Below are 26,464 nucleotides of genomic sequence, written 5' to 3'. Positions count from 1 at the left end.
AGCGCTTGGTTGAGAAGCTCTTGCGCCCAAACTGAAGCCGCTGCCTGAGGTAACTAGAGAAACCCAAGTGCCCAAGAGCCACAACAAAGCGCCAGCACAGCCAAAATTATGTAAACAAACAAACAGAACCCCTCAAGGTTTTAAGGTATGTGTCAGAGACCTAGTGTGCTGCTGCTAAGTCGCTTCAGTCGTGTCCGACGCTGTGTGACTCCATAGACGGCAGCCCACCAGGCTCCAGCGTCCCTGGGATTCTCCAGGCAAGAACACTGGAGTGGGTTGCCATTTCCTTCTCCAATGCATGAAAGTGAAAAGTGAAAGTGAAGTCGCTCAGTCGTGTCTGACTCTTAGCGACCTCATGGACTGAAGCCTACCAGGCTCTTCCACCCATGGGATTTTCCAGACGTAGTGGAGTGGGGTGCCATTGCCTTCTCCAAGAGACCTAGTGTGGCTGGGTTTAAATCTTTCAAACATTTATTTGCCTTGTAATCTTGGGCAGATCACTTAATTGTTCCATGAACTCAATATTCAGGGTCCCCCTGAGGAGTAAATGAAATTTCAAAAAGTAAAATGTTCACCTAGCCTGTTGCCTGGCACGTAGTAGCAGAAGTCACTTAGTCGTGTCCGACTCTTGCGACCCCATGGACTGTAGCCCGCCAGGTTCCTCTATCCATGGGATTCTCCAGGCAAGAATACTGGAGTGGGTTGTCATTTCCTTCTCCAGGGGATCTTCTCGACCCAGGAATTGAACACATGTCTCCTGCATTGCAGGCAGATGCTTTACCGACTGAGCTAGGAGGGAAGCCTGGCACATAACAAATGCTCAATAAACTTGACTATAATTTTTTCAACTAAAAAATAATAATGGGGCGCACAGGCTGCAGAAACTCATGACTTCTGGGCTTTTGTTCTTTTTACGTAAGTAGAGCCAAGGAGGAAGGCTCTAAAGGAGACCTACCTGGAGAGAAGTGGAGAGAGGACAACTCTCAAGGCCACTTCTCAAGCCAGCCTGGGGCTTGGCCCCTTTAAGGAGGGAGGGGACACGTGACCTACAGGGTCACATGGCTCGCGGGACAACATGGCTGCGCCCGCGCTAGGGCCAGCTCGCGGATGCGGCGCCGGGCTCACTCTCGTCCTCTTGTTGTCGCTGTTCTTGCTGCTAGGCTGGGCGGCGGGGGGCGAAGAGGCTGGGCCTGAGGCAGGCGCGCCGTCCTTCGCTGGCTCCTGCGGTTGTGGCAATCCCCAGCGGCCCGGGGCCCAGGGAAGCTCGGCAGCCGCGCACCGATACTCGCGGGAGGCGAACGCCCCGGGCTCGGTCCCCGGAGGGCGGCCATCCCCGCCCACCAAGGTGCTCTCTCTATTCCCTGATGATGGGTGGGGGTCGCCAGGTTCCTCGACAGGGTTGGGATGGGTAAACCAAGTGGTTGGAGGAGGGCAAGTAAAGATTATAATCACATCCCCAAGTCGCGCACTGGCAGATCTAGTTTGATGAGAAGTTCCTCCGCCCTCTAAAACAGCTGGGTCTTGGGGCTCTGCCTAATTCTGAGCATTAGGTAGTTTGGTTTGAGGACAGTTGTCTCTCATTTTTTTGTCTTTTATTTCCTACTTCCTCTTCTTTCAACCCTATCTTCTTGATGAGGTTCTCCGAATTTTAAGTTAGACAGATGTAGGTTTAGACTTCCCAGGTGGTGCCAGGGTTAAGAATCCGTCTGCCAACGCAGGAGATTGGGGTTTGATCCCTGGTTGGGAAGCATCCAGTGTAGTAGGACATGGCAACCCATTCCAGTATTCTTGCCTGGAAAATTCCATGGACAGAGGAGTCCTAGGTTCCTCTCACTAATTGTGAAGGAATCAGGACACTGGGTGTCAGTATCTGTAACATTGTTGTATACTTACCGGTAGTCTCTTACTGTAGGTTCTGCTTCTTGAGGACTTGTCCTATTTATTGTGCTGTCCCTAGCCCTTTAATACATGTGAAGAACTAAGTAAAACAGTAGTAGTTGTTGTTGAATTGCTAAGTCGTGTCCAACTCTTGTAACCCTGTGAACTGTAGCTTGCCAGATTTCTCTGTGGGATCTCCCAGGCAAGAATACTAGAGTGGGTTTCCAGTTCCTTCTCCAGGGGATCTTCCCAACTCAGGGATGGCACCCGGGTCTCCTTCATTGGCAGGCGGACTCTACCACTGAGCTGCCTGGGAAGCCTCCTGCAGACCTTACCTAATCTCTTTCCTTTCTGCCCCTTCAGTATTTCCACATGCTGACACAGTGAAGTCGATCAGTCATGTCCGACTCTTTGCGACCCCATGGACTGTAGCCTACCAGGATCCTCTGTCCATGGGATTTTCCAGGCAGTAGTACTGGAGTGGATGGCCATTTCCTTCTCCAGGGGTTCTTCCCAACCCAGGGATCAAACCTGAGTCTCCCACATTGTAGACAGATGCTTTACCGTCTGAGCCACCAGGGAAGTCCAACATAGTAATATCTGTTTACTCTGATATAACGATTACTAAAGATACTTGTCTGGTGGTGTCTCACCCCAACTAGGTTGTGAGAGTGATGGGGGTCAGGACCATAATCTTGTGACTCCATATAGAGTGTTAGGAGGTTGGTAGCTGGACTTTTTGTTTCTCCATCCTGTGTTGTAATTATTGGCATTTAAATTTTTGTTGTTCCTCAAAGGATGCCCTGAATTATTAGCATTTATCTTTTCTGTGGTAAGGAGCTTTGGTTACAATTACAGTGTGTGTTGGCCATATTCCTCTAACTTGAATGGTAATTGATAGTCTGTCTCTCCTTCTGTGAGAAAGCCATCTGTTGCTCTGCTTTGTAACAGGGTTGCAGTCTTACTTGCATGTACACTGATCTGTGTCAAACTTTTACCAAGGACCTTCTGGCCAGTACTGAACATTCCTCATTCTAAAAGGTCCAATGTCTGATTGATCCCAGAATTGGATATAGGTATCTTTTGAATCACATTTTTAAGATATGCTTTTTTTTTTTAGCCCTTTAGAGTGGTTTCATGTCCAGATTGATTATTGTATGGGTCATCTTTGGCCATATCTTGCATTCACTTTAAACATTAGTTTAATTAATTATATTTGTTTACATGCCTTTATTTTATGTTCATTTTCACTTCCATTCAGTTTCTGTAATATTTGGCAGCATCTCAAGTTGTTAGTAAATTAACAGTTGTTGAGAAGACAGCTCACAAGCCTTGAGGGACTCCTAAACTTAATTCTTGAACATGAAATGGACTTCTTATCAAGACAAAGGACTTCTTAGGAGGCTATTCATTGTCTGTTTTCCTTGGTTTCCAGTGTTTTAGTTTATGTGCAAATGACTTTAGTCTCATTCTGACACTTACCGATTTATTCTGAATTTTGGAAGTCCAATATTATGGGAAAGATACATGGTCCTAGTGATAACTCTTTTTCCTCTTAATTTTCTTTCTTCTTTTAGAAAAAGGATTTTGCTTTTTGAGTAGTTTTAGGTTCAGAACAAAATTGAGAGGAAGGTAAAGAGTCAGTCAGTCAGTTCAGTTGCTCAGTTGTGTCCGACTCTTTGATACCCCGTGAAGTGAAGCACGCCAGGTCTCCCTGTCCATCACCAACTCCCGGAGTTCACTCAAACGTCCATTGAGTCGGTGATGCCATCCAGCCATCTCATCCTCTGTCGTCCCCTTCTCCTCCTGCCTCCAATCCCTCCCAGCATCAGAGTCTTTTCCAATGAGTCAACTCTTTGCATGAGGTGGCCAAAGTACTGGAGCTTCAGCTTTAGCATCATTCCTTCCAAAGAACACCAGGACTGATCTCCTTCAGAATGGACTGGTTGGATCTCCTTGCAGTTCAAGGGACTCTCAAGAGTCTTCTCCAACACCACAGTTCAAAAGCATCAATTCTTTGGCGCTCAGCTTTCTTCACAGTCCAACTCTCACATCTATACATGACCACTGGAAAAGCCATAGCCTTGACTAGATGGACCTTTGTTGGCAAAGTAATGTCTCTGCTTTTGAATATGCTATCTGGGTTGGTCATAACTGTCCTTCGAAGGAGTAAGTGTCTTTTAATTTCATGGCTGCAGTCACCATCTGCAGTGATTTTGGAGCCCCAAAATACAAAGTCTGATACTGTTTCCACTGTTTCCCCATCTATTTGCCATGAAGTGATGGGACCAGATGCCATGATCTTCGTTTTCTGAATGTTGAGCTTTAAGCCAACTTTTTCACTCTCCTCTTTCACTTTCATCAAGAGGCTTTTTAGTTCCTCTTCACTTTCTGCCATAAGGGTGGTGTCATCTGCATATCTGAGCTTATTGATATTTCTGCCGGCATTCTTGATTCCAGCTTGTGCTTCTTCCAGCCCAGTGTTTTCTCATGATGTACTCTGCATAGAAGTTAAATAAGCAGGGTGACAATATACAGCCTTGACGTACCCCTTTTCCTATTTGGAACCAGTCTGTTGTTCCATGTCCAGTTCTAACTATTGCTTCCTTACCTGCATATAGGTTTCTCAAGAGGCGGGTCATGTGGTCTGGTATTCCTATCTCTTTCAGAATTTTCCACAGTTTATTGTGATCCACACAGTCAAAGGCTTTGGCATAGTCAATAAAGCAGAAATAGATGTTTTCCTGGAACTCTCTTGCTTTTTCCATGATCCAGCGGATGTTGGGAATTTGATCTCTGGTTCCTCTGCCTTTCCTAAAACCAACTTGAACATCTGGAAGTTCACAGTTCACGTATTGCTGAAGTCTGGCTTGGAGAAATGTTGAGTATTGCTTTGGTAGTGTGTGAGATGAGTGCAATTGTGTGGTAGTTTGAGCATTCTTTGGCATTGCCTTTCTTTGGGATTGGAATGAAATCTGACTTTTCCAGTCCTGTGGCCACTGCTGAGTTTTCCAAATTTGCTGGCATATTGAGTGCAGCACTTTGACAGCATCATCTTTTAGGATTTGAAACAGCTCAACTGGAATTCCATCACCTCCACTAGCTTTGTTCGTAGTGATGCTTTCTAAGGCCCACTTGACTTCACATTCCAGGATGTCTGGCTCTAGGTGAGTGATCACATCACTGTGATTAACTTGGTCATGAAGATCCTTTTTGTACAGTTCTTCTGTGTATTCTTGCCACCTCTTCTTAATATCTTCTGCTTCTGTTAGGTCCATACCATTTCTGTCCTTTATCAACCCATCTTTGCATGAAATGTTCCCTTGGTATCTCTAATTTTCTTGAAGAGATCTCTAGTCTTTCCCTTTCTGTTGTTTTCCTCTATTTCTTTGCACTGATCGCTGAGGAAGGCTTTCTTATCTCTTCTTGCTATTCTTTGGAACTCTGCATTCAGATGCTTATATCTTTCCTTTTCTCCTTTGCTTTTCACTTCTCTTCTTTTCACAGCTATTTGTAAGGCCTCCTCAGACAGCCATTTTGCTTTTTTGCATTTCTTTTCCATGGGGATGGTCTTGATCCCTGTCTCCTGTACAGTGTCACGAACCTCATTCCATAGTTCATCAGGCACTCTGTCTATCAGATCTAGGCCCTTAAATCTATTTCTCACTTCCACTGTATAATCATAAGGGATTTGATTCCTGTGTATTCCCTGCCTCAACACATGCTTAGCCTCTCCATTATCAACATCCTCCACTACGATGATACGTTTGTTACAACTGATATATCATAATCACCCAAAGTCATTACACTGGACACTTCAAATACTTATTGGTCAGTGACGCCGGCTCCTTGTGCAATCAGAAATCCTTGCATAACTTTATGGTTGGCCCCCCATATCTGCGGTTCTGCATTCCAGGATTCCACAAACTGCAGATCATATTTGACAGTACTGAAGTATGTATCTTTTGGGGAAAAAAATACGTATAAGTGTACCCTCACAGTTCATACCTCTGTCGTTCAGTAATCAACTGTAATTTACTTTATGGTTCGCTCTTGGTGTTGAATGTTTTGTAGGTTTAGACAAATGTACAGTGACATATATTCATCACTATAGTATCATGCAGAATATTTTTATTGCCCTTGAAATCCTCTGTGCTCTGCCTATTCATCCCTCTTCCTCCTCCCCACTGACAACCACTATCTTTTTACTGTCTCCTAAGTTCTGCCTTTTCTGTAATATCTTATGTTTGGAATCATACGATATATAGCCTTTTCAGATGGACTTCTTTCACTTAGGAATATGCATTTAAGTTTGCTCCATGCCTTTTCATAGCTTGATAGCTCATTTATTTTTAGTGTTGAATAATGATGCATTGTCTGGATGTACCACAGTTTATCCATTCACTTACTGAGGGGCATCTTGCTTCCTTCTGAGTTTTGACAATTATGAATAAAGCTGCTATAAACATCTGGGTGAAGTTTTCTTGTGTGTATATAAAATTTACAGCTCCTTTGGGTAAATTCCAAGGAATGTGATTATTGGGTCATATAGCAAGAGTATGTTTAGTTTTGTAAGAAGCTGCCCAACTGTCTTCTAAAGTGTCTGTACCATTGTGCATTCTTACCAGCAGTGTATGAGAGTTCCCGTTGCTGCACACCCTTGTCAGCTTGGTGTTGTCAGTGTTTCTGATTTTAGCCATTCTAAGATGTGTTATAATGGTATCTTGTTTTAATTTGCATTTTTTGGTTGACATGTTGAGCATCTTTGCCACCTGTATATCTTCTTTGATGAGGTTTCTGTTAAGGTCGTGGCCTTTTTTATGAGATTGTTTTCTTATTGTTGAGTTTTAAAGGTTGTTTACTTTGGATAACAGTCTTTTGTCAGATGTGTCATCAACAAATATTTTCTGCCAGTCTGTTGCTTGTCTTCACAATACCTTGACATTGTGTTTTGAAGAGTGATCTGTGTCTAGATTTCTTGTTTGTTTCCATGTGAATGTCCAATTGTACCAACATTTGTTGAAAAGACTGCTGTAGCTCTGTTGTATTGCTTTTGCTCCTTTGTCAAAGATCATTTGATTGTGTTTATGGAGGTCTATTTCTGGTCTCTCTCTGCAGTTCCATTAATCTAGTTGTATGTTCTTTAACCAGTGCATGTCTTGGTTACTGTAGTTTTATAGTACGTCTTGAAGTTGCATAATATCTTTCCTCCAACTTTATTTTGCTCATCAATATTGTGTTGGTTGTTCTAGATCTTTTGCCTCTACCTATACACTTGAGTATCGTATTATTGATAATGATCAAATAACCTGCTGGGATTTTGATTGAGGTAATATTGAATCTATTTTTTCTTTACTTAGTTTAATTCAACAAATTTTTATTTGACACACATCTAAGACTGTGTCCTGTGTAATGGGCATAAAGAAAAGAAAGACTTATGCCCTACTTCAAGGCATTTACTTGTTGGTAGGTCTCTCTTTCTTCTCTTTCTGTCTCTCTCTCACACACACAGATTCATGAGTACATGCAAGCATCATTTTTCTATTGTGACTGTACTCTAGGAGGAGTATGTACAAAGCAGTTGGAAAGGAAAAAAGGATTCTTTCTTCCTGGACAAGTCAGGAGGTGCTCAAAGAAAAAGATGCGTTAAGCTAGGCTTTGGAGGAAACATTTTCAGCAGTTGGGGATAGCGGGGCAGCTTGAAGGACCTTGGAAGAAGGAGAATAGCTTGGGTATAGACAAATCATTGTACAAATGCATTGGTGTATTCTAGGAAATGTAAGTAATTTAAGGTTTCTGGGGGTGACATTTTCACCCTATTTCATGTAACACCATTTAGGTGTGAGGTTTTTTTTTAATATTTTAATTTAATGAGCACTTGGCAAGATGAGGTACACAAAGAAGTAAATAGCACTGGGCTTTACTCTCAAGGAATTTAGTTTCACTAGAAAGTTAAGGCAGCAAGAATTGTCTGGGAAACAATAGAAATACTTTCAAATTTTACTTAAGTTCCCTCCAGTTAACAAAATATACAGTGCTCTTTGAGAAAGCTTTTCTAACAGTGTTCTACACTGCTGATTATTTTATAAAAAGGTATCAAAATATTTTAATTTCTATGTATCATTTACAGTAGTTGTTTGATATGGCATTGAGGATAATGAGATGATAAAACTGTGTGTGCCATCTCTGTTTGTATAGGTGAAGTCAGTTGATTTCCTGTCTGAGAATGGTTTGCTAGGGTAATGCTGACCCAGGTGTCAAGGCGTGATTGAATGTCCTCTCCTCTCTGACTCCTTTCCTCCAGGAAGAAGTAGAGTTTTTATCCTCTGTGTTCTCAAGTATTTTGTCATTGTTTGAGGGAAATGTGTATATTTTCTTTAAAGTAGTGTTATTTGTTTAATTGTTTGATGTCTCATTCTGCATGGGAAGCAATTTTTTAGTCCTGCTTTAATCTCTCTATCCTCTGAGTGCTTTACACATTTAAGCGTGGTATAACAATTTCTGGAATGATCTTACCTTTTTGTTGTTACTGGCTACAATGTTGAGAAACCGCCAAGGGAATAAAGGGTATCAGATACTTTTTAAAGAAACCTTTGGCAAATAGTCTTTTTGCTGTATCTCATCCTCCTAAGGATCCTGTGAGATATTATCCCCCCAGTTTACAGATGTAACAACTGAGGCTGAATAGAATCATAAACTCACAGGGCTTGAAGGGACTTTAATGTCATTCCATCTGCGATTAGTGGCAGTAGAGTGAGAGGATGATGGAGGTAGATAAGTCCTACATAGATAGTTAAGGCAGCACTTTGTGGGCAGAACCAAGGAGCTTGGTTTTCTTGTCCACTCAGCTTCCTCCAGAGCTTTTAGCTTTTTGCTTAGGTTTGAGGAGAGGAAAGAGGGAAAAAGGAGAGTGCTACACAAAAGAATTACATATAAGTTAATTTTGTTTTTGTGTATAAAACAAAAGCCCAAACTTTGTACTGCAGTTATGGGAACATTGGTTTCCAGGTTACTTTAACTGAAATTTGCTGCTGACATGTTGAGTTTGTTCTTTAACAAATAATCTCAATTATTTGACTTACCTCATTTGAGAAGACCAGACCTAGTGAATGTATTGATGAAAATGCATCTATTTCAGAGCTGACCTTAAAAGTTTAGCTTTTTTACTTTATAAGCTGTGAATACGAGTATGCCAGCAGCATACAAGGTAACTGTTATAATATTTAAATATATCTCACTTTCTCTGTTAAAAAAAAAAAAACCCACAGAGGCAAGTGAAAGAAAAGATTTTTAAAGCTAGCTTCTTGTCATTGTTGTTCATTCGCTAAGTCGTATCCAATTCTGTGACCCCATAAACTGCAGCATGCCAGGCTTCCCTGTCCTTCACTGTCTCTCGGAGTTTGCTCAAACTCATGTCGATTGAATCGGTGATGCCATCCAACCGTCTCATCCTCTGCCACTCCCTTCTGCCCTCAGTCTTTCCCAGTATCAGTGTCTTTTCCAGTGAGTCTGCTCTTTGCTTCAGGTGACCAAAATATTGGGAGCTTCATCTTTAGCATCAGTCCTTCCAATGAATATTCAGGGTTGATTTCCATTAGACTTGACTGGTTTGATCTCCTTGCTGTCCAGGGGACTCTCAAGAGTGATAAAAAAACTGGGGGAGGGGCTCTCACGACTGGGAAGTTCAAGTGCAGCTGTGGCCCCAGACACGGCTGGATCCAGGACCTCAGGCAGCATCTCCAGGTCTCTCCTTCTGGCTCTCTCTTGACAGCTCTTCTTTCTTCTGTGTAGGCTTCACGTTCGAGTAGTATCATGTTCGGGTAGTATCCCTTCTTAGTTCAGTTTAGTTCAGTCGCTCAGTCCTGTCCAACTCTTTGTGACCCCATGGACTGCAGCACGCCAGGCCTCCCTGTCCATCACCAACTCCCGGGGATTACTCAAACTCATATCCATTGAGTCGGTGATGCCAGCCAACCATCTCATCCTCTGTTGTCGCCTTCCCCTCCTGCCTTCAATCTTTCCCACCATCAGGGTCTTTTCAGATGAGTCAGTTCTTTGCATCTGGTGGCCAAAGTATTGGAGTTTCAGCTTCAGCATGCTTTCTACTGATTAAAAAAACTGGAAGAAAGAGAATTTTTTCCCTCATAGCACTAGCAGAAGTTCTGAGATTAACTGTGATTAGGTCGTGTGTCTGTCTCTAATTGTATCCCTATGGTCAAAAGAATGTGGTGATGAAAATCATCAGACCTGAGTCATGGGGGGTGGAGCAGTTATCCAGCTCTGCCCCCGCACCACACCCGGCGTCATACTCTCAGCTGAAGAAGTGGTTTTCAAAGAGATGTCACTTGCTCTTAGAAGAACAGGAAGGGATGGATGCCAGGTGAGCAAAAATAATAGATGTTCACTGCACCTGGGCGGAGAGTGTAGCCCGAATACAGTCCTAGTGGTAAGAGGGTCACTCTGACTTCACGTCTGCTTTTGGCTTGGCAGCAGCAGCGGGGTTTGAGCTGACTGCCAGGGAGGAATGGACTGTTTGAACCTGGACCTTTATGAAGACGTGGTGAAAGTGGTTCTTTGTATTTGGCTTACGACTGTGAGACCTGATGCTCCGGGTTTCAATGGAACAGCACTTAACATTTGCAGGACCGAGATTTCACTTCATTAGTGTAATTTGGGAATTACGATCCAGTCAGAGTTTTGTGGGCTATTTTTGTCTATCGCCTCCAGAGTGGAAACTTGGCTTCTTCAGTGTGGGTTATCTCTGACAGTCAATGAAAAAAGAGGTGGGGGGGGGGAAACCAACCAGGCCAGGAGTCCACAGTGGAAGTCATGATTGTGTTGGCATTGTTGGTATTCACCTGGAGGGAGAGTGGGGTGAGAAACTGAGATAATCGTAAAACTTCATACGATACAATGAAGCCCATAGCTTCCTGTGGACCTTGAGTTTGTAGGAAGGTATGAACAACTGTTCTTAGAAAAGGACCTCCTTGTCTGCTGCTGGAAAGCTTTTATTTTTTTCCTTTAAGTCCTTTATGAGACATGAAACCTTCTATTAGATCATTTTAATAATCATCTTAAGCTTTCATCTGCAGGCTTCTATTTTTCTACTTCTTTGCAGAGCTGCTTAACATTCTGACTTCTCATCTTAGGACTAAGGGATCTTGTGTCCCAGACGCTTGACAAATGATGAGAATAATGTGTGAACCTAGTTCAGTCTCTGAGCAGGTTTCACTGTGATGCAGACACGCTATCCATGTCTGGGATGGTGTTATAGAAGAAGGAGAATTTTTTTAAATTTAAATTTATTTATTTTAATTGTAGGCTAATTACTTTACAATATTGTATTGATTCTGCCACACATCAACATGAATCCACCATGGGGTATACGTGTTCCCCATCCTGAACCCCCCTCCCACCTCCCTCCTTGAGAATTTTTATAATTAGGAATAATTAAAATGATCCATTTTTCATTGTATTTGTGAAATCATCTGTTCAGTCAATGACGTTTCTTCCTTCCCCTCTTCCTTCCTCCCTTCCATCCTTCCTTCCTTCCTTGAATTATGCACCATACTAGGAGCTGGGGATAGAGAAATGAAAACTTTATTTCTGGTCCCCAAGGAGCCTGGGATCAAGGGCAGGTGTTGGGATAAAAGGGTGTTTAACAAAGGACCCCTAATGAGGGATGTATGCCGAGCCAGCAGAGGGAAATTCGGGCAGGAAAGGCTTTCTGTAGGAGATGATCCTTGAACACGGATGTCATTAACAGAGAGATGAAGTACAGATAGAGTCCAGGGTGAGAGAGATGGGCTCTGATGCTTTGATATTTTATGTTACTCTGAAAGGTGATGGAGAACCCTAAAGAATTTAAGTAGGAAAATGGCATAATCAAATTGACACTATACTGGTTTTTGAATAGAGAGTACATTACATGGTTTTAAAATTAAAAACTAATTGTCTAGAAGGGTGTATGGTGAAAAAATTTCCACTTACATAATAACCTTACCCTCTGACAACCACTGCATGAGTTTCTTGAATATTTTCCCAGAGTGGTATTCTGCAAATGTAAGCAAATACAAAAAGAAGATGTGAACCTATATTTTCCCTCTCACCTCCTTTCTCCACAAATGACAACATACCATGCTTTCTTTTTTTTAAAAAAAATTTTGTTTATTTTATTTGGAGGATAATTACTTTTCAATATTGTGATGGTTTTTGCCATACATCAACATGAATTGGCCATTTTCCTCTCCATTCCTTATCCCTTTATCCTGGTGAGATCTCTCCATATCTATATATTAAAACTGTCTTTTCTCCCTCAATTTTCCTTCTTTTTCTTTTCTTGTGACTGCTTAATTTTCCATTTTATGGGTGGTCCACAATCATTCCAATACTGAAGAATATTTTGGTTGTTTCCAACATTTTTCTGTTCCAAGCAGAGCTTCAATAAATTGTATTGGACATAGAAGACATATTTCGGAAGGTTCAGTAGGGGCTTGGATATTTGTTGTATGAATGATTTGAGTGGAGGGTTGATGCCTTAGAGAGGAGCTAGGAGAAATGTGAAAGTATGAAGCTGGAGGCAAAGGAGCCAATTGTGAGGCTACTGCATTTATTGAGAAACAAAAAGGGAAAGATGAGAGGGATATACATTTAGGAGACCCAGTAAAACTGGTCTTGCTTGCTAAACTGTTGGGATTAGCGGATAGGTGAGGTCGGGATGACTTCTTAATAATAATACATTGGACATTAAAACATTTATAACTTATGTCATGATGAAAGCAGCTCCATTTTCATTGAGAAATACATGCACAAAATTGAAAGCAACCACCAGTAAAGAGAGTGGAAATAGAGAGTAGGAAACCATGATTACTGCTCATTACTTTCTGTTACTTCTGAACTTGTTTTTCAAACTTTTCTGCTCTTATTGCTAAGCCATGTTTTCTGTTTTTATTCCTACTAGCTATTACTCTTTAGTTTCTTTTTTTCTTTTCCTGAAGTCGAACTTTTGTTTTCTAGATTAGAGATCTGATAAATTCTAATCTGCTGAGAAGTGAGTGAATTGCTTTTTCACTCAAATGATTAGCCTATAAGACACTATGTCTGCAGAGTATATTTCTGATAGATGGTATGATTGTGTTGCTGTTTAGAAATTGAGATACAAATGACATGTCATAAAATTCACCCTTTGAAAGTTTACAATTCAGTGTTTGTTTTAGTATAGACACAAGGTTTCAACAAACATAATCACTAATTCTAGGACATTTCATCACTCTGAAAAAGAAACCCCATACTCATTAGCACCTATTCCCTCTGCCCACCACCCTGCAGGCTCTGGCAATCACTAATCTACTTCCTGTCTCTTTGGCTTCAGCTCTGGGCATTTTGTATAAATGGAATCATAAAATATACAGCCTTTTGTGAGTGGATTCTTTCATTTAGCATCATGTTCTCAAGGTTCACCTGTATCATACTTCATTTCTTTTTATGGCTGATTTCTATTTTGTGGATGTGTGACATGTTATTTGTTCATCAGTGGACAAATGAATATTTGGGTTGTTTCCACTTTAGGGGTATTATAAATAATGCTGCTATGAACACTACTATACAGTTTTTCCATGGACATATGGATTCATTTATCTTGGATATAATCCTAGAAGTGGAATTGCATGATCATGTGTTAACTCTTTATGTAGCTTTTTGAAGAACTGACATTGTTTTCTAAAGCAGCAGTGTTACTTTACATTTCTACCACCAACATAAGTTCAGTTCAGTTCAGTTCAGTTGCTCAGTCGTGTCCGACTCTTTGTGACCCCATGAATCGCAGCACGCCAGGCCTCCCTGTCCATCACCAACTCCCAGAGTTCACTCAGACTCACGTCCATCGAGTCCGTGATGCCATCCAGCCATCTCATCCTCAGTCGTCCCCTTCTCCTCCTACCCCCAGTCTCTCCCAGCATCAGAGTCTTTTCCAATGAGTCAACTCTTCGCATGAGGTGGCCAAAGTACTGGAGCTTCAGCTTTAGCATCATTCCTTCCAAAGAAATCCCAGGGTTGATTTCCTTCAGAATGGACTGGTTGGATCTCCTTGCAGTCCAAGGGACTCTCAAGAGTCTTCTCCAACACCACAGTTCAAATGCATCAATTCCTCGGCGCTCAGCCTTCTTCACAATCCAACTCTCACATCCATACATGACCACAGGAAAAACGATAGCTTTGACTAGACGGACCTTAGTCGGCAAAGTAATGTCTCTGCTTTTGAATATACTATCTAGGTAGCTCATAACTTTTCTTCCAAGGAGTAAGCATCTTTTAATTTCATGACTGCAGTCACCATCTGCAGTGATTTTGGAGCCCCCCCAAAATAAAGTCTGACACTGTTTCTACTGTTTTCCCCATCTATTTCCCATGAAGTGATGGGACCAGATGCCATGATCTTCATTTTCTGAATGTTGAGCTTTAAGCCAACTTTTTCACTCTCCTCTTTCACTTTCATCAAGAGGCTTTTTAGTTCCTCTTCACTTTCTGCCATAAGGGTGGTGTCATCTGCATATCTGAGGTTATTGATATTTCTCCCGGCAATCTTGATTCCAGCTTGTGTTTCTTCCAGTCCAGCGTTTCTCATGATATACTCTGCACAGAAGTTAAATAAGCAGGGTGACAATATACAGCCTTGATGTACTCCTTTTCCTATTTGGAACCAGTCTGTTGTTCCATGTCCAGTTCTAACTGTTGCTTCCTGACCTGCATACAGATTTCTCAAGAGGCAGGTTAGGTGGTCTGGTATTCCCATCTCTCAGAATTTTCCGCAGTTTATTGTGATCCACACAGTCAAAGGCTTTGGCATAGTCAATAAAGCAGAAATAGATGTTTTTCTGGAACTCTCTTGCTTTTACGATGATCCAGCGGGTGTTGGCAATTTGATCTCTGCTTCCTCTGCCTTTTCTAAAACCAGCTTGCACATCAGGGAGTTCATGGTTCACATATTGCTGAAGCCTGGCTTGGAGAATTTTGAGCATTACTTTACTAGTATGTGAGATGAGTGCAATTGTGTGGTAGTTTGAGCATTCTTTGGCATTGCCTTTCTTTGGAATTGGAATGAAAACTGACCTTTTCCAGTCCTGTGGCCACTGCTGAGTTTTCCAAACTTGCTGGCATATTGAGTGCAGCACTTTCACAGCATCATCTTTCAGGATTTGAAACAGCTCAACTGGAATTCCATCACCTCCACTAGCTTTGTTCGTAGTGATGCTTTCTAAGGCCCACTTGACTTCACATTCCAAGATGTCTGGCTCTAGATTAGTGATCACATCACCATGATTATCTGGGTCGTGAAGATCTTTTTTGTACAGTTCTGTGTATTCTTGCCACCTCTTCTTAATATCTTCTGCTTCTGTTAGGTCCAGACCATTTCTGTCCTTTATCAAGCCCATCTTTCAATGAAATGTTCCCTTGGTATCTCTCATTTTCTTGAAGAGATCTCTCATCTTTCCCATTCTGTTGTTTTCCTCTATTTCTTTGCATTGAGCGGTGAAGAAGGCTTTCTTATCTCTTCTTGCTATTCTTTGGAACTCTGCATTCAGATGCTTATAGCTTTCTTTTTCTTCTTTGCTTTTCACCTCTCTTCTTTTCACAGCTATTTGTAAGGCCTCCCCAGACAGCCATTTTGCTTTTTTTCATTTCTTTTCCATGGGGATGGTCTTGATCCCTGTCTCCTGTACAATGTCACAAACCTCATTCCATAGTTCATCAGGCACTCTATCTATCAGATCTAGACCCTTAAATCTATTTCTCACTTCCACTGTATAATCATAAGGGATTTGATTTAGGTCATACCTGAATGGTCTAGCAGTTTTCCCTACTTTCTTCAATTTAAGTCTGAATTTGGTAATAAGGAGTTCATGATCTGAGCCACAGTCAGCTCCTGGTCTTGTTTTTGTTGACTGTATAGAGCTTTTCCATCTTTGGCTGCAGAGAATGTAATCAATCTGATTTTGGTGTTGACCATCTGGTGATGTCCATGTGTAGAGTCTTCTCTTGTGTTGTTGGAAGAGGGTGTTTGCTATGACCAGTGCATTTTCTTGGCAAAACTCTATTAGTCTTTGCCCTGCTTCATTCCGCATTCCAAGGCCAAATTTGCCTGTTACTCTAGGTGTTTCTTGACTTCCTACTTTTGCATTCCAGTCCCCTATAATGAAGAGGACATCTTTTTTGGGTGTTAGTTCTAAAAGATCTTGTAGGTCTTCATAAAACCGTTCAACTTCAGTTTCTTCAGTGTTACTGGTTGGGGCATAGACTTGGATAACTGTGATATTGAATGGTTTGCCTTGGAGACGAACAGAGATCGTTCTGTCGTTTTTGAGATTGCCTCCAAGTACTGCATTTTGGACTCTTTTGTTGACCATGATGGCTACTCCATTTCTTCTGAGGGATTCCTGCCCACAGTAGTAGATATAATGGTCATCTGAGTTAAATTCACCCATTCCAGTCCATTTTAGTTTGCTGATTCCTAGAATGTTGATGTTCACCCTTGCCATCTCTTGTTTGACCACTTCCAATTTGCCTTGATTCATGGACCTGACGTTCCAGGTTCCTATGCAATATTGCTCTTTACAGCATTGGACCTTGCTTCTATCACCAGTCACATCCACAGCTGGGTATTGTTTTTGCTTTGGCTCCATCCCTTCATTCTTTCTGGAGTTATATCTCCACTGATCTCCAGTAGCATATTGGGCACCTAAATGACCTGGGGAGTTCCTCTGTTGGTATCCTATCATTTTGCCTTTTCCTACTGTTCATGGGGTTCTCAAGGCAAGAATACTGAAGTGGCTTGCCATTCTCTTCTCCAGTGGACCACATTCTGTCAGCCCTCTCCACCATGACCCGCCCATCTTGGGTTGCCCCACGGGCATGGCTTGGTTTCATTGAGTTAGATAAGGCTGTGGTCCTAGTGTGATTAGATTGACTAGTTTTCTGTGACTATGGTTTCAGTGTGTCTGCCCTCTGATGCCCTCTTGGAACACTTACCATCTTACTTGTGTTTCTCTTACCTTGGGCGTGGGGTATCTCTTCACGGCTGCTGCAGCAAAGCACAGCCGCTACTCCTTACCTTGGACGAGGGGTATCTCCTTACCGCCACCGTTCCTGACCTTCAACGTGGGATAGCTCCTCTAGGCCCTCCTGTGCCTGTGCAGCCACCACTCCTTGGGTTGCTCCTCCCAGTTGCTGCCCTGATCTCGGACGTGGGGTGTCTCCTCCCGGCCGCCACTGGCCTCGGACGCGGGGTAGCTCCTCCTGGCCGCTGCCCTGACCTCGGACACAGGGTGTCTCCTCCCAGCCACTGCCACTGACCTCGGACGCGGGGTAGCTCCTCTCGGCCGCCGCCCCTGACCTCTGATGCTGGGTAGCTCCTCTCCGCCGTTCCTGCACCGTCGCAGCCTGGCACTCTAGGCCGCTGCCCCTGAACTCGGACGTGGGGTAGCTCCTCTCGGCCGCTCTTACCGCCTGCGCTTAGTGAGCCGGCTCGCAGCCGCCAAGGGGTTGCAATTTTCCTCCATCCTTGTCGACACTTGTTCTTATTTGTGTTTCTGATTACAGCTGTGCTGGTGGGTGTGAAGTGGAATCTCATTGTAGATTTCGTCTGCATTTCCCCAATGATGCTGACCTTGGACCTGTGTTTATTAACTGAAAATTTTAGGTGTGATCCTCAGATCTTATGTTTAGTGCTAGGACAACATGTGAACAAGGTAGCCTCAGTTGCTGCCCTCTTGGTGTTTAGAATTTATATAAAACAGTTGTTGTTCAGTCACTAAGTCATGTCTTACTCTTTGTGATCCCATGGACTGCAGCATGCCAGGCTTCTCTGTCCATTACCAACTCCCAGATCTTGCTCAAACTCATGTCCATTGAGTCAGTGATGCCATCCAGCCATCTCATCCTCTGTTCCCCACTTCTCCTCCTGCCTTCAATCCTTCCCAGCATCAGGTTCTTTTCCAGTGAATCAGCTCTTCACATCAGATGGCCATAGTATTAGAGCTTCAGCTTCAGCATCAGTTCTTCCAATGAATAGTCAGGACTGATATCCGTTAGGATGGATTGGTTTGATCTCCTTACAGTCCAAGGGACTCTCAAGAGTATTCTCCAGCACCCCAGTTCAAAAGCATCATTTCTTTGGTGCTCAGCCTTCTTTACGGTCCAGCTCTCACGTCCATACCCAACTACTGGAAAAACCATAGCTTTGACTATATGGATCTTTGTCATCAAAGTGATGTCTCTGCTTGTTAATATGCTGTCTTACAGATAGAAACAAAGTAACTGCAGTTAGAGTTTTGATAAGGTGTTAAAAAAGGACAAGGCATAGTCCTTTAGTAAATATTTTAGATTTTCCATTTGAGTGATTTAGGTCTTTTCCATTATCATTGGCAACCTCGATTGAGTAGGTTTTAAAAGAATTATATGTGGCATTTTTATATTTGCTGTTTAAAATAGTTTAAAAGGAATAAGAACATAGTAAAGGAGGAAAATGCGCCGATGTATAAAGTGAAGTGAAGTGAAGTTGCTCAGTCGTGTCTGACTCTTTGCAACCCCATGGATTGTAGCCTTCCAGGCTCCTCTGTCCTTGGGATTTTCCAGGCAAGAGTACTGGAGTGGGTTGCCATTTCCTTCAGATGTATAAAGAAGTGGAATATTCTCCCTGCCTCTGACCTCCAGTCATTAGGAGCTTGGTGACTCTTGCTCTAAACCTGCTTCCATGGTGTATGCAGATTTTTTTTTTTTTAATTTTTATTTATTTATTTGGCTGTGCCACTTCCTAGTTGCAGTATGTGGAATCTAGTTCCCTGACCAGGTATTGAACCCTGGCCCTCCCTCAATTGGGAGCACAGAGTGTTAGCCACTGGAGCACCAGGGAAGCCCTTTTTATTTTTCATTTATTTATTTGTGTGTGTGTGTGTGTGTGTGCAGATATATATTATGAAGAGTTTTTTCTAGATATCTTACTGTCCTAAAGACTCTTCTCTTCCTTTTGTGACTGCTGTTCGCTGGAGTGTGGAGTCACCTTACTCATCTCTCAGTGGCTCCTGTGGCGGGGGTTCGCTCTGCGTCCGGTGCTCACCGTGTGCTGGCACTTTACACTTGACCCAGGTTCACTCTGGCTCCTGTGTTCCCCTTTCGCTGCAGATGGTCCCCATCCCTGCCGGTGTGTTCACAATGGGCACAGATGATCCTCAGATAAAGCAGGATGGGGAAGCACCTGCGAGGAGAGTTGCTATTGATGCCTTTTACATGGATGCCTATGAAGTCAGTAATGCTGAATTTGAGAAGTTTGTGAACTCAACTGGCTATCTGACAGAGGTAACGGGATTGGGATGGGGAGGAACGACTTCATCAGTTGACCATTTTTCACTGTGTTGCCAGTGCTGTGCCAGGCACTTATATATGTTTCATCTAACTGTTGCTTTTTTTAAAAAAATATAAATTTATTTATTTTAATTGGAGGTTAATTACTTTACAGTGTTGTATTGGTTTTGCCATACATCAACATGTATCCGCCACAGGTATACACGTGTTCCCCATCCTGAACCCCCCTCCCTCTTCCCTCCCTGTACCATCCCTCTGGGTCGTCCCAGTGCACCAGCCCCAAGCATCCAGTATCATGCATTGAACCTGGACTGGTGATTCGTTTCATATATGATATTATACATGTTTCAATGCCATTCTCGCAAATCATCCCACCCTCTCCCTCTCCCACAGAGTCCAAAAGACTGTTCTATATACATCTGTGTCTCTTTTGCTGTCTCACGTACAGGGTTATCGTTACCATCTTTCTAAATTCCATATATATGCATTAGTATACTGTATTGGTGTTTTTCTTTTTGGCTTACTTCACTCCGTATAATAGGCTCCAGTTTCATCCACCTCATTAGAACTGATTCAAATGTATTCTTTTTAATGGCTGAGTAATACTCCATTGTGTATATGTACCACAGCTTTCTTATCCATTCGTCTGCTGATGGACACTGCTGGGCATACACACGAAGGAAACCAGAATTGAAAGAGACACGTGTACCAATGTTCATCACAGCACTGTTTATAATTGTTGTTTTCATAGAAACCCAGCGAGACAGGTTGCTTTTCAGGTGGTAAACGGGGGATTATCAAAGCATCTTGCACTGGGTCCCGTAGCTGGTTAGTGGTGAAGCTGTGGTTCAGGCCTTGCCAGTGTGACCCCAGCACCTGTCTTTTCACCTCGATGCTCTGGTGTGTCAGTGCTGTAGTATGCCAAAGAGTGCCACTGTCCACTCAGGCTTTTTGAGATAACATCATGTAAAGTAAGGCCACTCTTCCCTCTCAAAAAATTATAGTTCGTGTGTTTTGGAAGCATGGCATAAATCAAAAGTGATAGATGAAGAAGTGCAGCTTTTCATTTTTGTGGTTTTATTCCAGTGCCTGAAGACACACAAGGTTTCCTTCGGCAATTCCAGTGTTTGCTGTGGTTGCTGAATCACAGAGCAGTGTTCTGCAGTGTTCTGTTTGTATTCAGTGGTACTAGGAAGAGGGAGGCTTTCTAGATGGTGGAAACTTCTGAGTGGCTCAAATATCCTTGTCATATATATACAGGTTTCCCATTTTTCTTACCAAAAGATTCTTCCCTCGCCTTCAGTTTGTGGAGTCCCTGCCTTGTTTTTGTTTCAGGGTAGAGCATCTTTTTTATTTAAAAAAAAAAAAAAATTCAGAGTGAATGCTGAAAGCAAAACAACTTCCAAATTTGGTTTTGCATTTCTTTGGCATTTCTGAAAATATACAGAATGGTTGCCTCTTTGTTTCCATTCCTAGTGAGAAGTTTCTGTTCTTTTTGTTTCATGAGAATACTCTCAGATCAAGTTCCTCAATAGTCTGCTGAAATTAGAAGATGGCTTCTAAGGCAGGAAGTTTCCCATGGACTAGGGTTCTCCATTGAGATTAGACAGAATGAGTAGAATTTAGGGTGTCTGGGAGCATGGATGATGGGATACTACATCTGGATTTCTGTTACCCTCTAACTGAAATTGAGCATGTCCTTTAATTAGGAAGTAGACAGTGTGGTACAGAAATGGCAGCAATGCCTGTGACTTTGTCCTCAGCAGAAATCACAGACACTTTGTGTGACATTATTCTTTTCACAGAGATCTTAACCTTAAAATTACTTGTATTCATCCCCATCTTAGAAATGATAATTATGAGACCTGCCACTAGATCTTATTTAATATATTAAAAAATAAAAAAAAGGCAGACATATACATATAGACACACACCTGTATGTGTTACTATAGCACACATTTGTTTTATGAATATTTTGATATAACTCCCTTTCTTTGTAATTGTGTTGATTTTGTTTTATACGCTTCACCCGACTGCCAAAAGGGCCTAGGGAACAAAAAGGGTTAAAGCCCCCGCTTTGGATAAGATACTTCATGTTTTTATGGCATTTTACAGTTGTTTCTTTGTTTTTGTCTTTTTCCATTTCTCCAGCTTCATTTTACGTCACACTTCCATTGCTCATCACATTCTGATCCTGCTGTTCTTGTTTCTGTTCTTTGCAAACTGGACACTCTTTGCCATCTTCGGGGCACAGCCCACACTCTCCCCTGCTTAGAATTTCCTGCCTGTCCGCCTTTTGCATGGCCGACTCCTTGCCGTTCTCTAGTCATCTCATCTTAAATATCCTTCTCAGGGAGGCTTCCTCTGCCCACTCTCTCAAAAGGAGACTTTACTCAATACTCTCCCCTTCACAGTGTCAAATAAAGCTGTACTTATTTTCTTCCATTCTTTTTTCAACTTGACTTTTGTTCTAAGCGCTCCATATATAAGTGCTCTAAGGTCAGAGTCCATGCCTATGTAATACTGACCTTGTATCTCTGTCATGTAGCCCAAAGGCAGGCATCTGGTAGGTCTTTGATCAATGTTGAATGAGGGACTGGTCCGAGTTTTTGGACATGGTGATGCCACAAGGGAATACAGGAAGAAGAGCTGGGATGCATAAAAGTTGATGAGCTTGAATCAGGAAAAAGAATTGGAGGTGCTCATAAGGCCTGAAATCCAGGGGTGTAGTAGGCAGTTCTGCTCGTCTAGTGAGGAGAGGATATGTATGCAGGTAGAGGTCTGAGCGTCATTTGAGGTGCTGGCAATGGTTAAAGCGATGAGATCGCCGGAGTTTGTCCAGCAGCAGGTCCGTGTCTCTCAAGTGCCTGTTTTAGAGTCACCAGCTTAGCTGTTCATACATGCAGGTTCCTTTGCCTCACCCCAGACCTCCAGAGTCAGAAGCTCTGGGCTTGGGGAGCAGTAATGTGTAGTGGCAACAAGTTTGCCAGCTGATCTCAACTGCACAGAGCCCAAGAGCCGCTGGAATGGAGTAAGAAGAGCAGAGGAGCAGGGTAGAACACCAGGGAGCAACAGTGTTTTAGGGGCTAGAAGGAGAGCCCACGTATTTTAGGAGATGAGTAGGAAGAATCCAAAAGGAGGAAGAAAACCAGAAGAGTAGAACCATGGAAACCAAGAGGCTACTTTGCACATTTGCTGACTGGGGCCACAGGCAGCAAGGAAAACCAAGTAGATACAGACTTGCGACAGTAACGTGAAATAAAAATGATTAAAATACAGATTTGTGCCTGGTGTTCAAGTTGGCCATTTGAGATTTATCAGCACAGTGGACACCTTAGTGGAGCTAGAATGTGTCAGAATATCAGCAAACAGTGCCGTTTGCTTCTTTTAGCTAGATTCCAGGAGTAGAACAAAGGAAAAGCTTGATATGTGATCTGATATGTAAAGAATCCTGTTATTTTCCAAAGTCATTTATAATACTTGGGGGGATGTGTTTCCATCAACAGAAACAATCACAGGCTCAAAAGCTAATCTCTTCCAGTCTGCATCCTTATCAGCTACATGAGCCTAAAATGAAAATGGGCTCTGTAAGTGACACTAACCTGTTTTAATAGGAAGCCAGATGCTTTAATGTCATTTCTGAATCCTTTGGGAGGTCATATGACAAAATTAAGTTCATTTGGACAAGAAGAACCACTCAAGTAGTGTACACAGAAAATGGCACTTATGAAATGTGTTACTGCAAACTTTTCTGGATTTTTATTTCCTTTCTTTCCTTCAGGCTGAGAAGTTTGGTGACTCCTTTGTTTTTGAAGGCATGTTGAGTGAGCAGGTGAAGTCTGACATCCAGCAGGCAGTAAGTAATGTTTTAACAGGCTCATATTTCTTTACTGCTCATTAGAAATGGCTTGGATGAAAAATCCAAACTACAAGTCCTTCCCCTCCCCCCAGGTAACTCACCATTTTCCTGCTATAGATTTTCCCCAGGACAGGCCTATGGACCAGGACACCATGTCTTGAAGAAAATAACACAAACCTGGGATAGTGTCTAAAGTGTTAAATCTGACTTGAGCTACTGTCTCGTGTACCTAAGTATAAGTGAAGCTTACCTGGGCTTTAAACACTTCTGGGTTTCTTTTACTTATAGTCATTTTTAGAATGGAGGGTTAAATGTGTATTTTTTTTTTTCCAATTTACTTCTATTCTTAAAGTCTTGGTCTCATCAGGTGTCGGAATCCTTTTAAAGGATTCGTGAATTCACATGATCAGAGTAGCATTTATGAAAGGGGCCCTTTGCTCTGGATGATCACAGGAAATTGAGGCCAGAACCTGGTTCTTACCATCTGGGGTGAACCCTCTCTTAGAGAGGAGCCAGGGGAGTCGTGGAAGCAGTGGATGAGGCCTCTAGAAGCGCCTGTGTGGTGAGGGAAGCTCAGGGTTTCTGTTGCAGACATTTTAGTAGGTTTGTGTATATTTGAAGTGAAAGTGAAAAGTGAAAGTGTTAGTCACTCAGTCGTGTCTGACTCTTTGCTACCCCATGGACTATAGCCCATCAGGCTCCTCTATCCATGGGATTCTCCAGGCAAGAATACTCGAGGGGTTTGCCATGCCCTCCTCCAGGAGATCTACCCAAGCCAGGGGTTGAACCCAGGTCTCCTGCTTTGCAGGCTGATTTTTACCGTCTGTGTATATTTGAGTATATATTTACTCATCTGCCTCATGAGATGGCAGAAAACATACAAGGGAAGGAGGGGAGGGGGGGTGAGCTGGAAAGCGGAGGGTTCACAAAACAGGGCTGAGGTTGCAGAAGAAGCAGAAGGTGGTGAGAGAGGAAAGGAGATGGGGTTAACTGACCCCAGGGAGACTGAATGAGACTCCGACTTGGAAGGCAGGACTTCAGCACTAATCTTCCTTTCTTATACAGGTTCCCTTTCAACTCCTGCCTGATCTCGTCTTTATGTGTTGGCGTCACCCTTCTCTCTTGTGAGCTAACCGTCCTGGCTTGACTCATGTAGAAAACCTGGGGGAGTGAGGGGGAAAGATGAGGTAAAACCAGACTTGCTCTCAAGCCATTTTATAGGAGAATCAGGCTTCCTTTAGTGTGTATTTCATATTACTCTATGTTTTATTTTATTTTTTGTCCTGCTGCCTTGCAGTATTTGGGATCTTAGTTCCCTAACCAGGGATCTAACCCACGCCCCCTGCATTGAGAGTGCCGAGTCTTAACCAGGGAACCACCAGGGAAGTCCCAATGTTTTAAAAAACACGGCCAAGTTCCATCTGAATCTCACAGTTTTCCTCACAAGTTTACATTGCAAGTCTGTTATGTTATCTGATATACCCTGCCCCCCTGCCCCCCCACCCCCTCTTTAAAAGGGGTTTGAGGTCAGATTGGCTTAGTGTTGATGAGTGAACAGCTCAGGCTGTGAGGTCTTGTTTTGTGATAGGGAGTTCCGATGGGGGAGGGCACTTAGTTTTGTGTTTTGCGCTTTCAGATACAAGGCCTCTTGTCAGTTGAGAAGCTCTGAGCGCTTTAGGCATAGAGGCTGATCATTGCTAGGCTCTGCCGGTGCCCTACTAAATCCACAGTGAAGTGTGTGTGCTGGTAACCAGGATGAGCAGAAGCGGCTCTTACCCGGCCATAGTGTTGGGCACTCACTTAAGTGCTCTTAATGGAAAAGCAAACCTTTTAAGCATGATTAGAAAGGGCTGGAATGAGTGAAATGAACCTGTCAGTGATTTGAGGGACCTAAGTTTTTGTTTTTTCCGTCTCCTCTTAGGTCTTGGCATACCCTCATGCACTAGACCTATTTTTAACCTGGTGTTTCCAAGAGTGTAGGAGAGAAGATGGGCCACTAGGTGACTACGTGAAGCAGATGAATCAAGGTGGTACGTGGCCAAACATAAGATCATATAGTCTCAGGCTCAGGGCTCTTGTAAGGCCTGATTGAGAAGAAAGTCTCATCTGAGTGTTTTCTTGTTATTAAAACTCAATGAAAGTGAAAGTTGCTCAGTCGTGTCCAACTCTTTTCGACCCCATGGACAATACAGTCCGTGGAATTCTCTAGGCCAGAATTCTGGAGTGTATTCTTAGTTCCCTTCTTCAGGGGATCTTTCCAACCCAGGAATCAAACTCAGGTCTCCCACATGGCAGGTAGATTCTTTACCAGCTGAGCCACCAGGGAAGCCCCTAAAACCCAGTAGCACTTGTTAATCTCCTTTTTAACATAAAAAATAGGCCTCAGAACCTTCCCCAGGTTTCACTGGCTGGCTGGAATTTATTAATGTGGTTTACTCTTATGTATATTTTAAACGTAATTATTTTATAAGATTATTTACTTTCATGCAGTTTTAGATATTTACGATCGTGTGACTATTTTATGTTTCATATAATTCTTTAAAATAATGTAATGAAATTAATTATTTTAAACGTCATAAATGCTCTCTCATGATAGGAAACACTAGGGCTATACCTTTTCATTTTTCAGAAAAAGCCTTTTCATTGTAAAAGAAAAATCAAATACGGATCACACAGATCAAGTGTGTCATTTTACTGTGTCACTCTAAGATGAACATCATTGTAATCCTAAGTCAGGAATTAGAATTTTGCCACCTGCCCTAGCAGCCCCAGCCACGTGCCACGTCCTGATCACCACCTGCTCTGTGCCTGAAGTAGCCGCTATCTTGAATTTTTTTTAAATAGTTTTTTGTTGTTATTTGGGCGCACCATGCAGCAGGTAGGATCTTCGTTCTGTGACCAGGGATCGAACCTGAGCCCCCTGCGTTGGAAGCGTGGAGTATTGACCACTGCACCACCAAGGAAGTCCCTATCTTGCTTTTTAAAATACTTCTTGATACTTTAAGATTCTTTTTAGATACTTCTCTGCATTTCTTTAGAGTATTATCAGCAGGCATGTATCCCCAAGACTGCCAATGTTTAGTCCTGCCCATTTAAAGCAAATTTGTGTCTTTTAAGATTTTTTTTTTTGACTTAGTTAAGACTGTTATAATCTATGGATTTCCCTTCTATTATCCTGCTCCTCCCCAGCCCCTGGCCCTGTCTGCTGCTCCCTCCCCACCCCACCCCCCAACAATTTATCTGTGAAAGAATCCAGGGTTTTTTCCTGGATTGCCCTCTCATGTTGCACCTAAGCTCGTCTCTCTGTCCTGTGCATTCCTTGCTAGTGGTGTCTGGATCCATAGACCTAATCAGACTCACATTTGGACCCCA

At 42.6% G+C, this 26,464-nt stretch overlaps 1 protein-coding gene across 1 annotated transcript in view; it reads left to right on the top strand.

Annotated features, from left to right (window-relative positions):
- Window positions 1-1,036: 1,036 nt before the first annotated feature.
- The window catches only part of SUMF1 (sulfatase modifying factor 1), a 101,573-nt gene continuing 76,145 nt past the window's right edge, over window positions 1,037-26,464 (top strand). Inside the window, exons 1-3 of the mRNA XM_040245979.1 lie at window positions 1,037-1,345; window positions 19,054-19,227; window positions 23,015-23,089. Coding sequence (XP_040101913.1) covers window positions 1,076-1,345; window positions 19,054-19,227; window positions 23,015-23,089 — 519 coding nt within the window. The 5' untranslated portion in view covers window positions 1,037-1,075. The remainder of the gene's footprint in view (window positions 1,346-19,053; window positions 19,228-23,014; window positions 23,090-26,464) is intronic.

The sequence above is a fragment of the Oryx dammah genome, unplaced genomic scaffold (assembly GCF_014754425.2).
Source record: "Oryx dammah isolate SB20612 unplaced genomic scaffold, SCBI_Odam_1.1 HiC_scaffold_9, whole genome shotgun sequence".
NCBI lineage: Eukaryota > Metazoa > Chordata > Mammalia > Artiodactyla > Bovidae > Oryx > Oryx dammah.
This window is presented reverse-complemented; position numbering and strand designations above follow the sequence as displayed.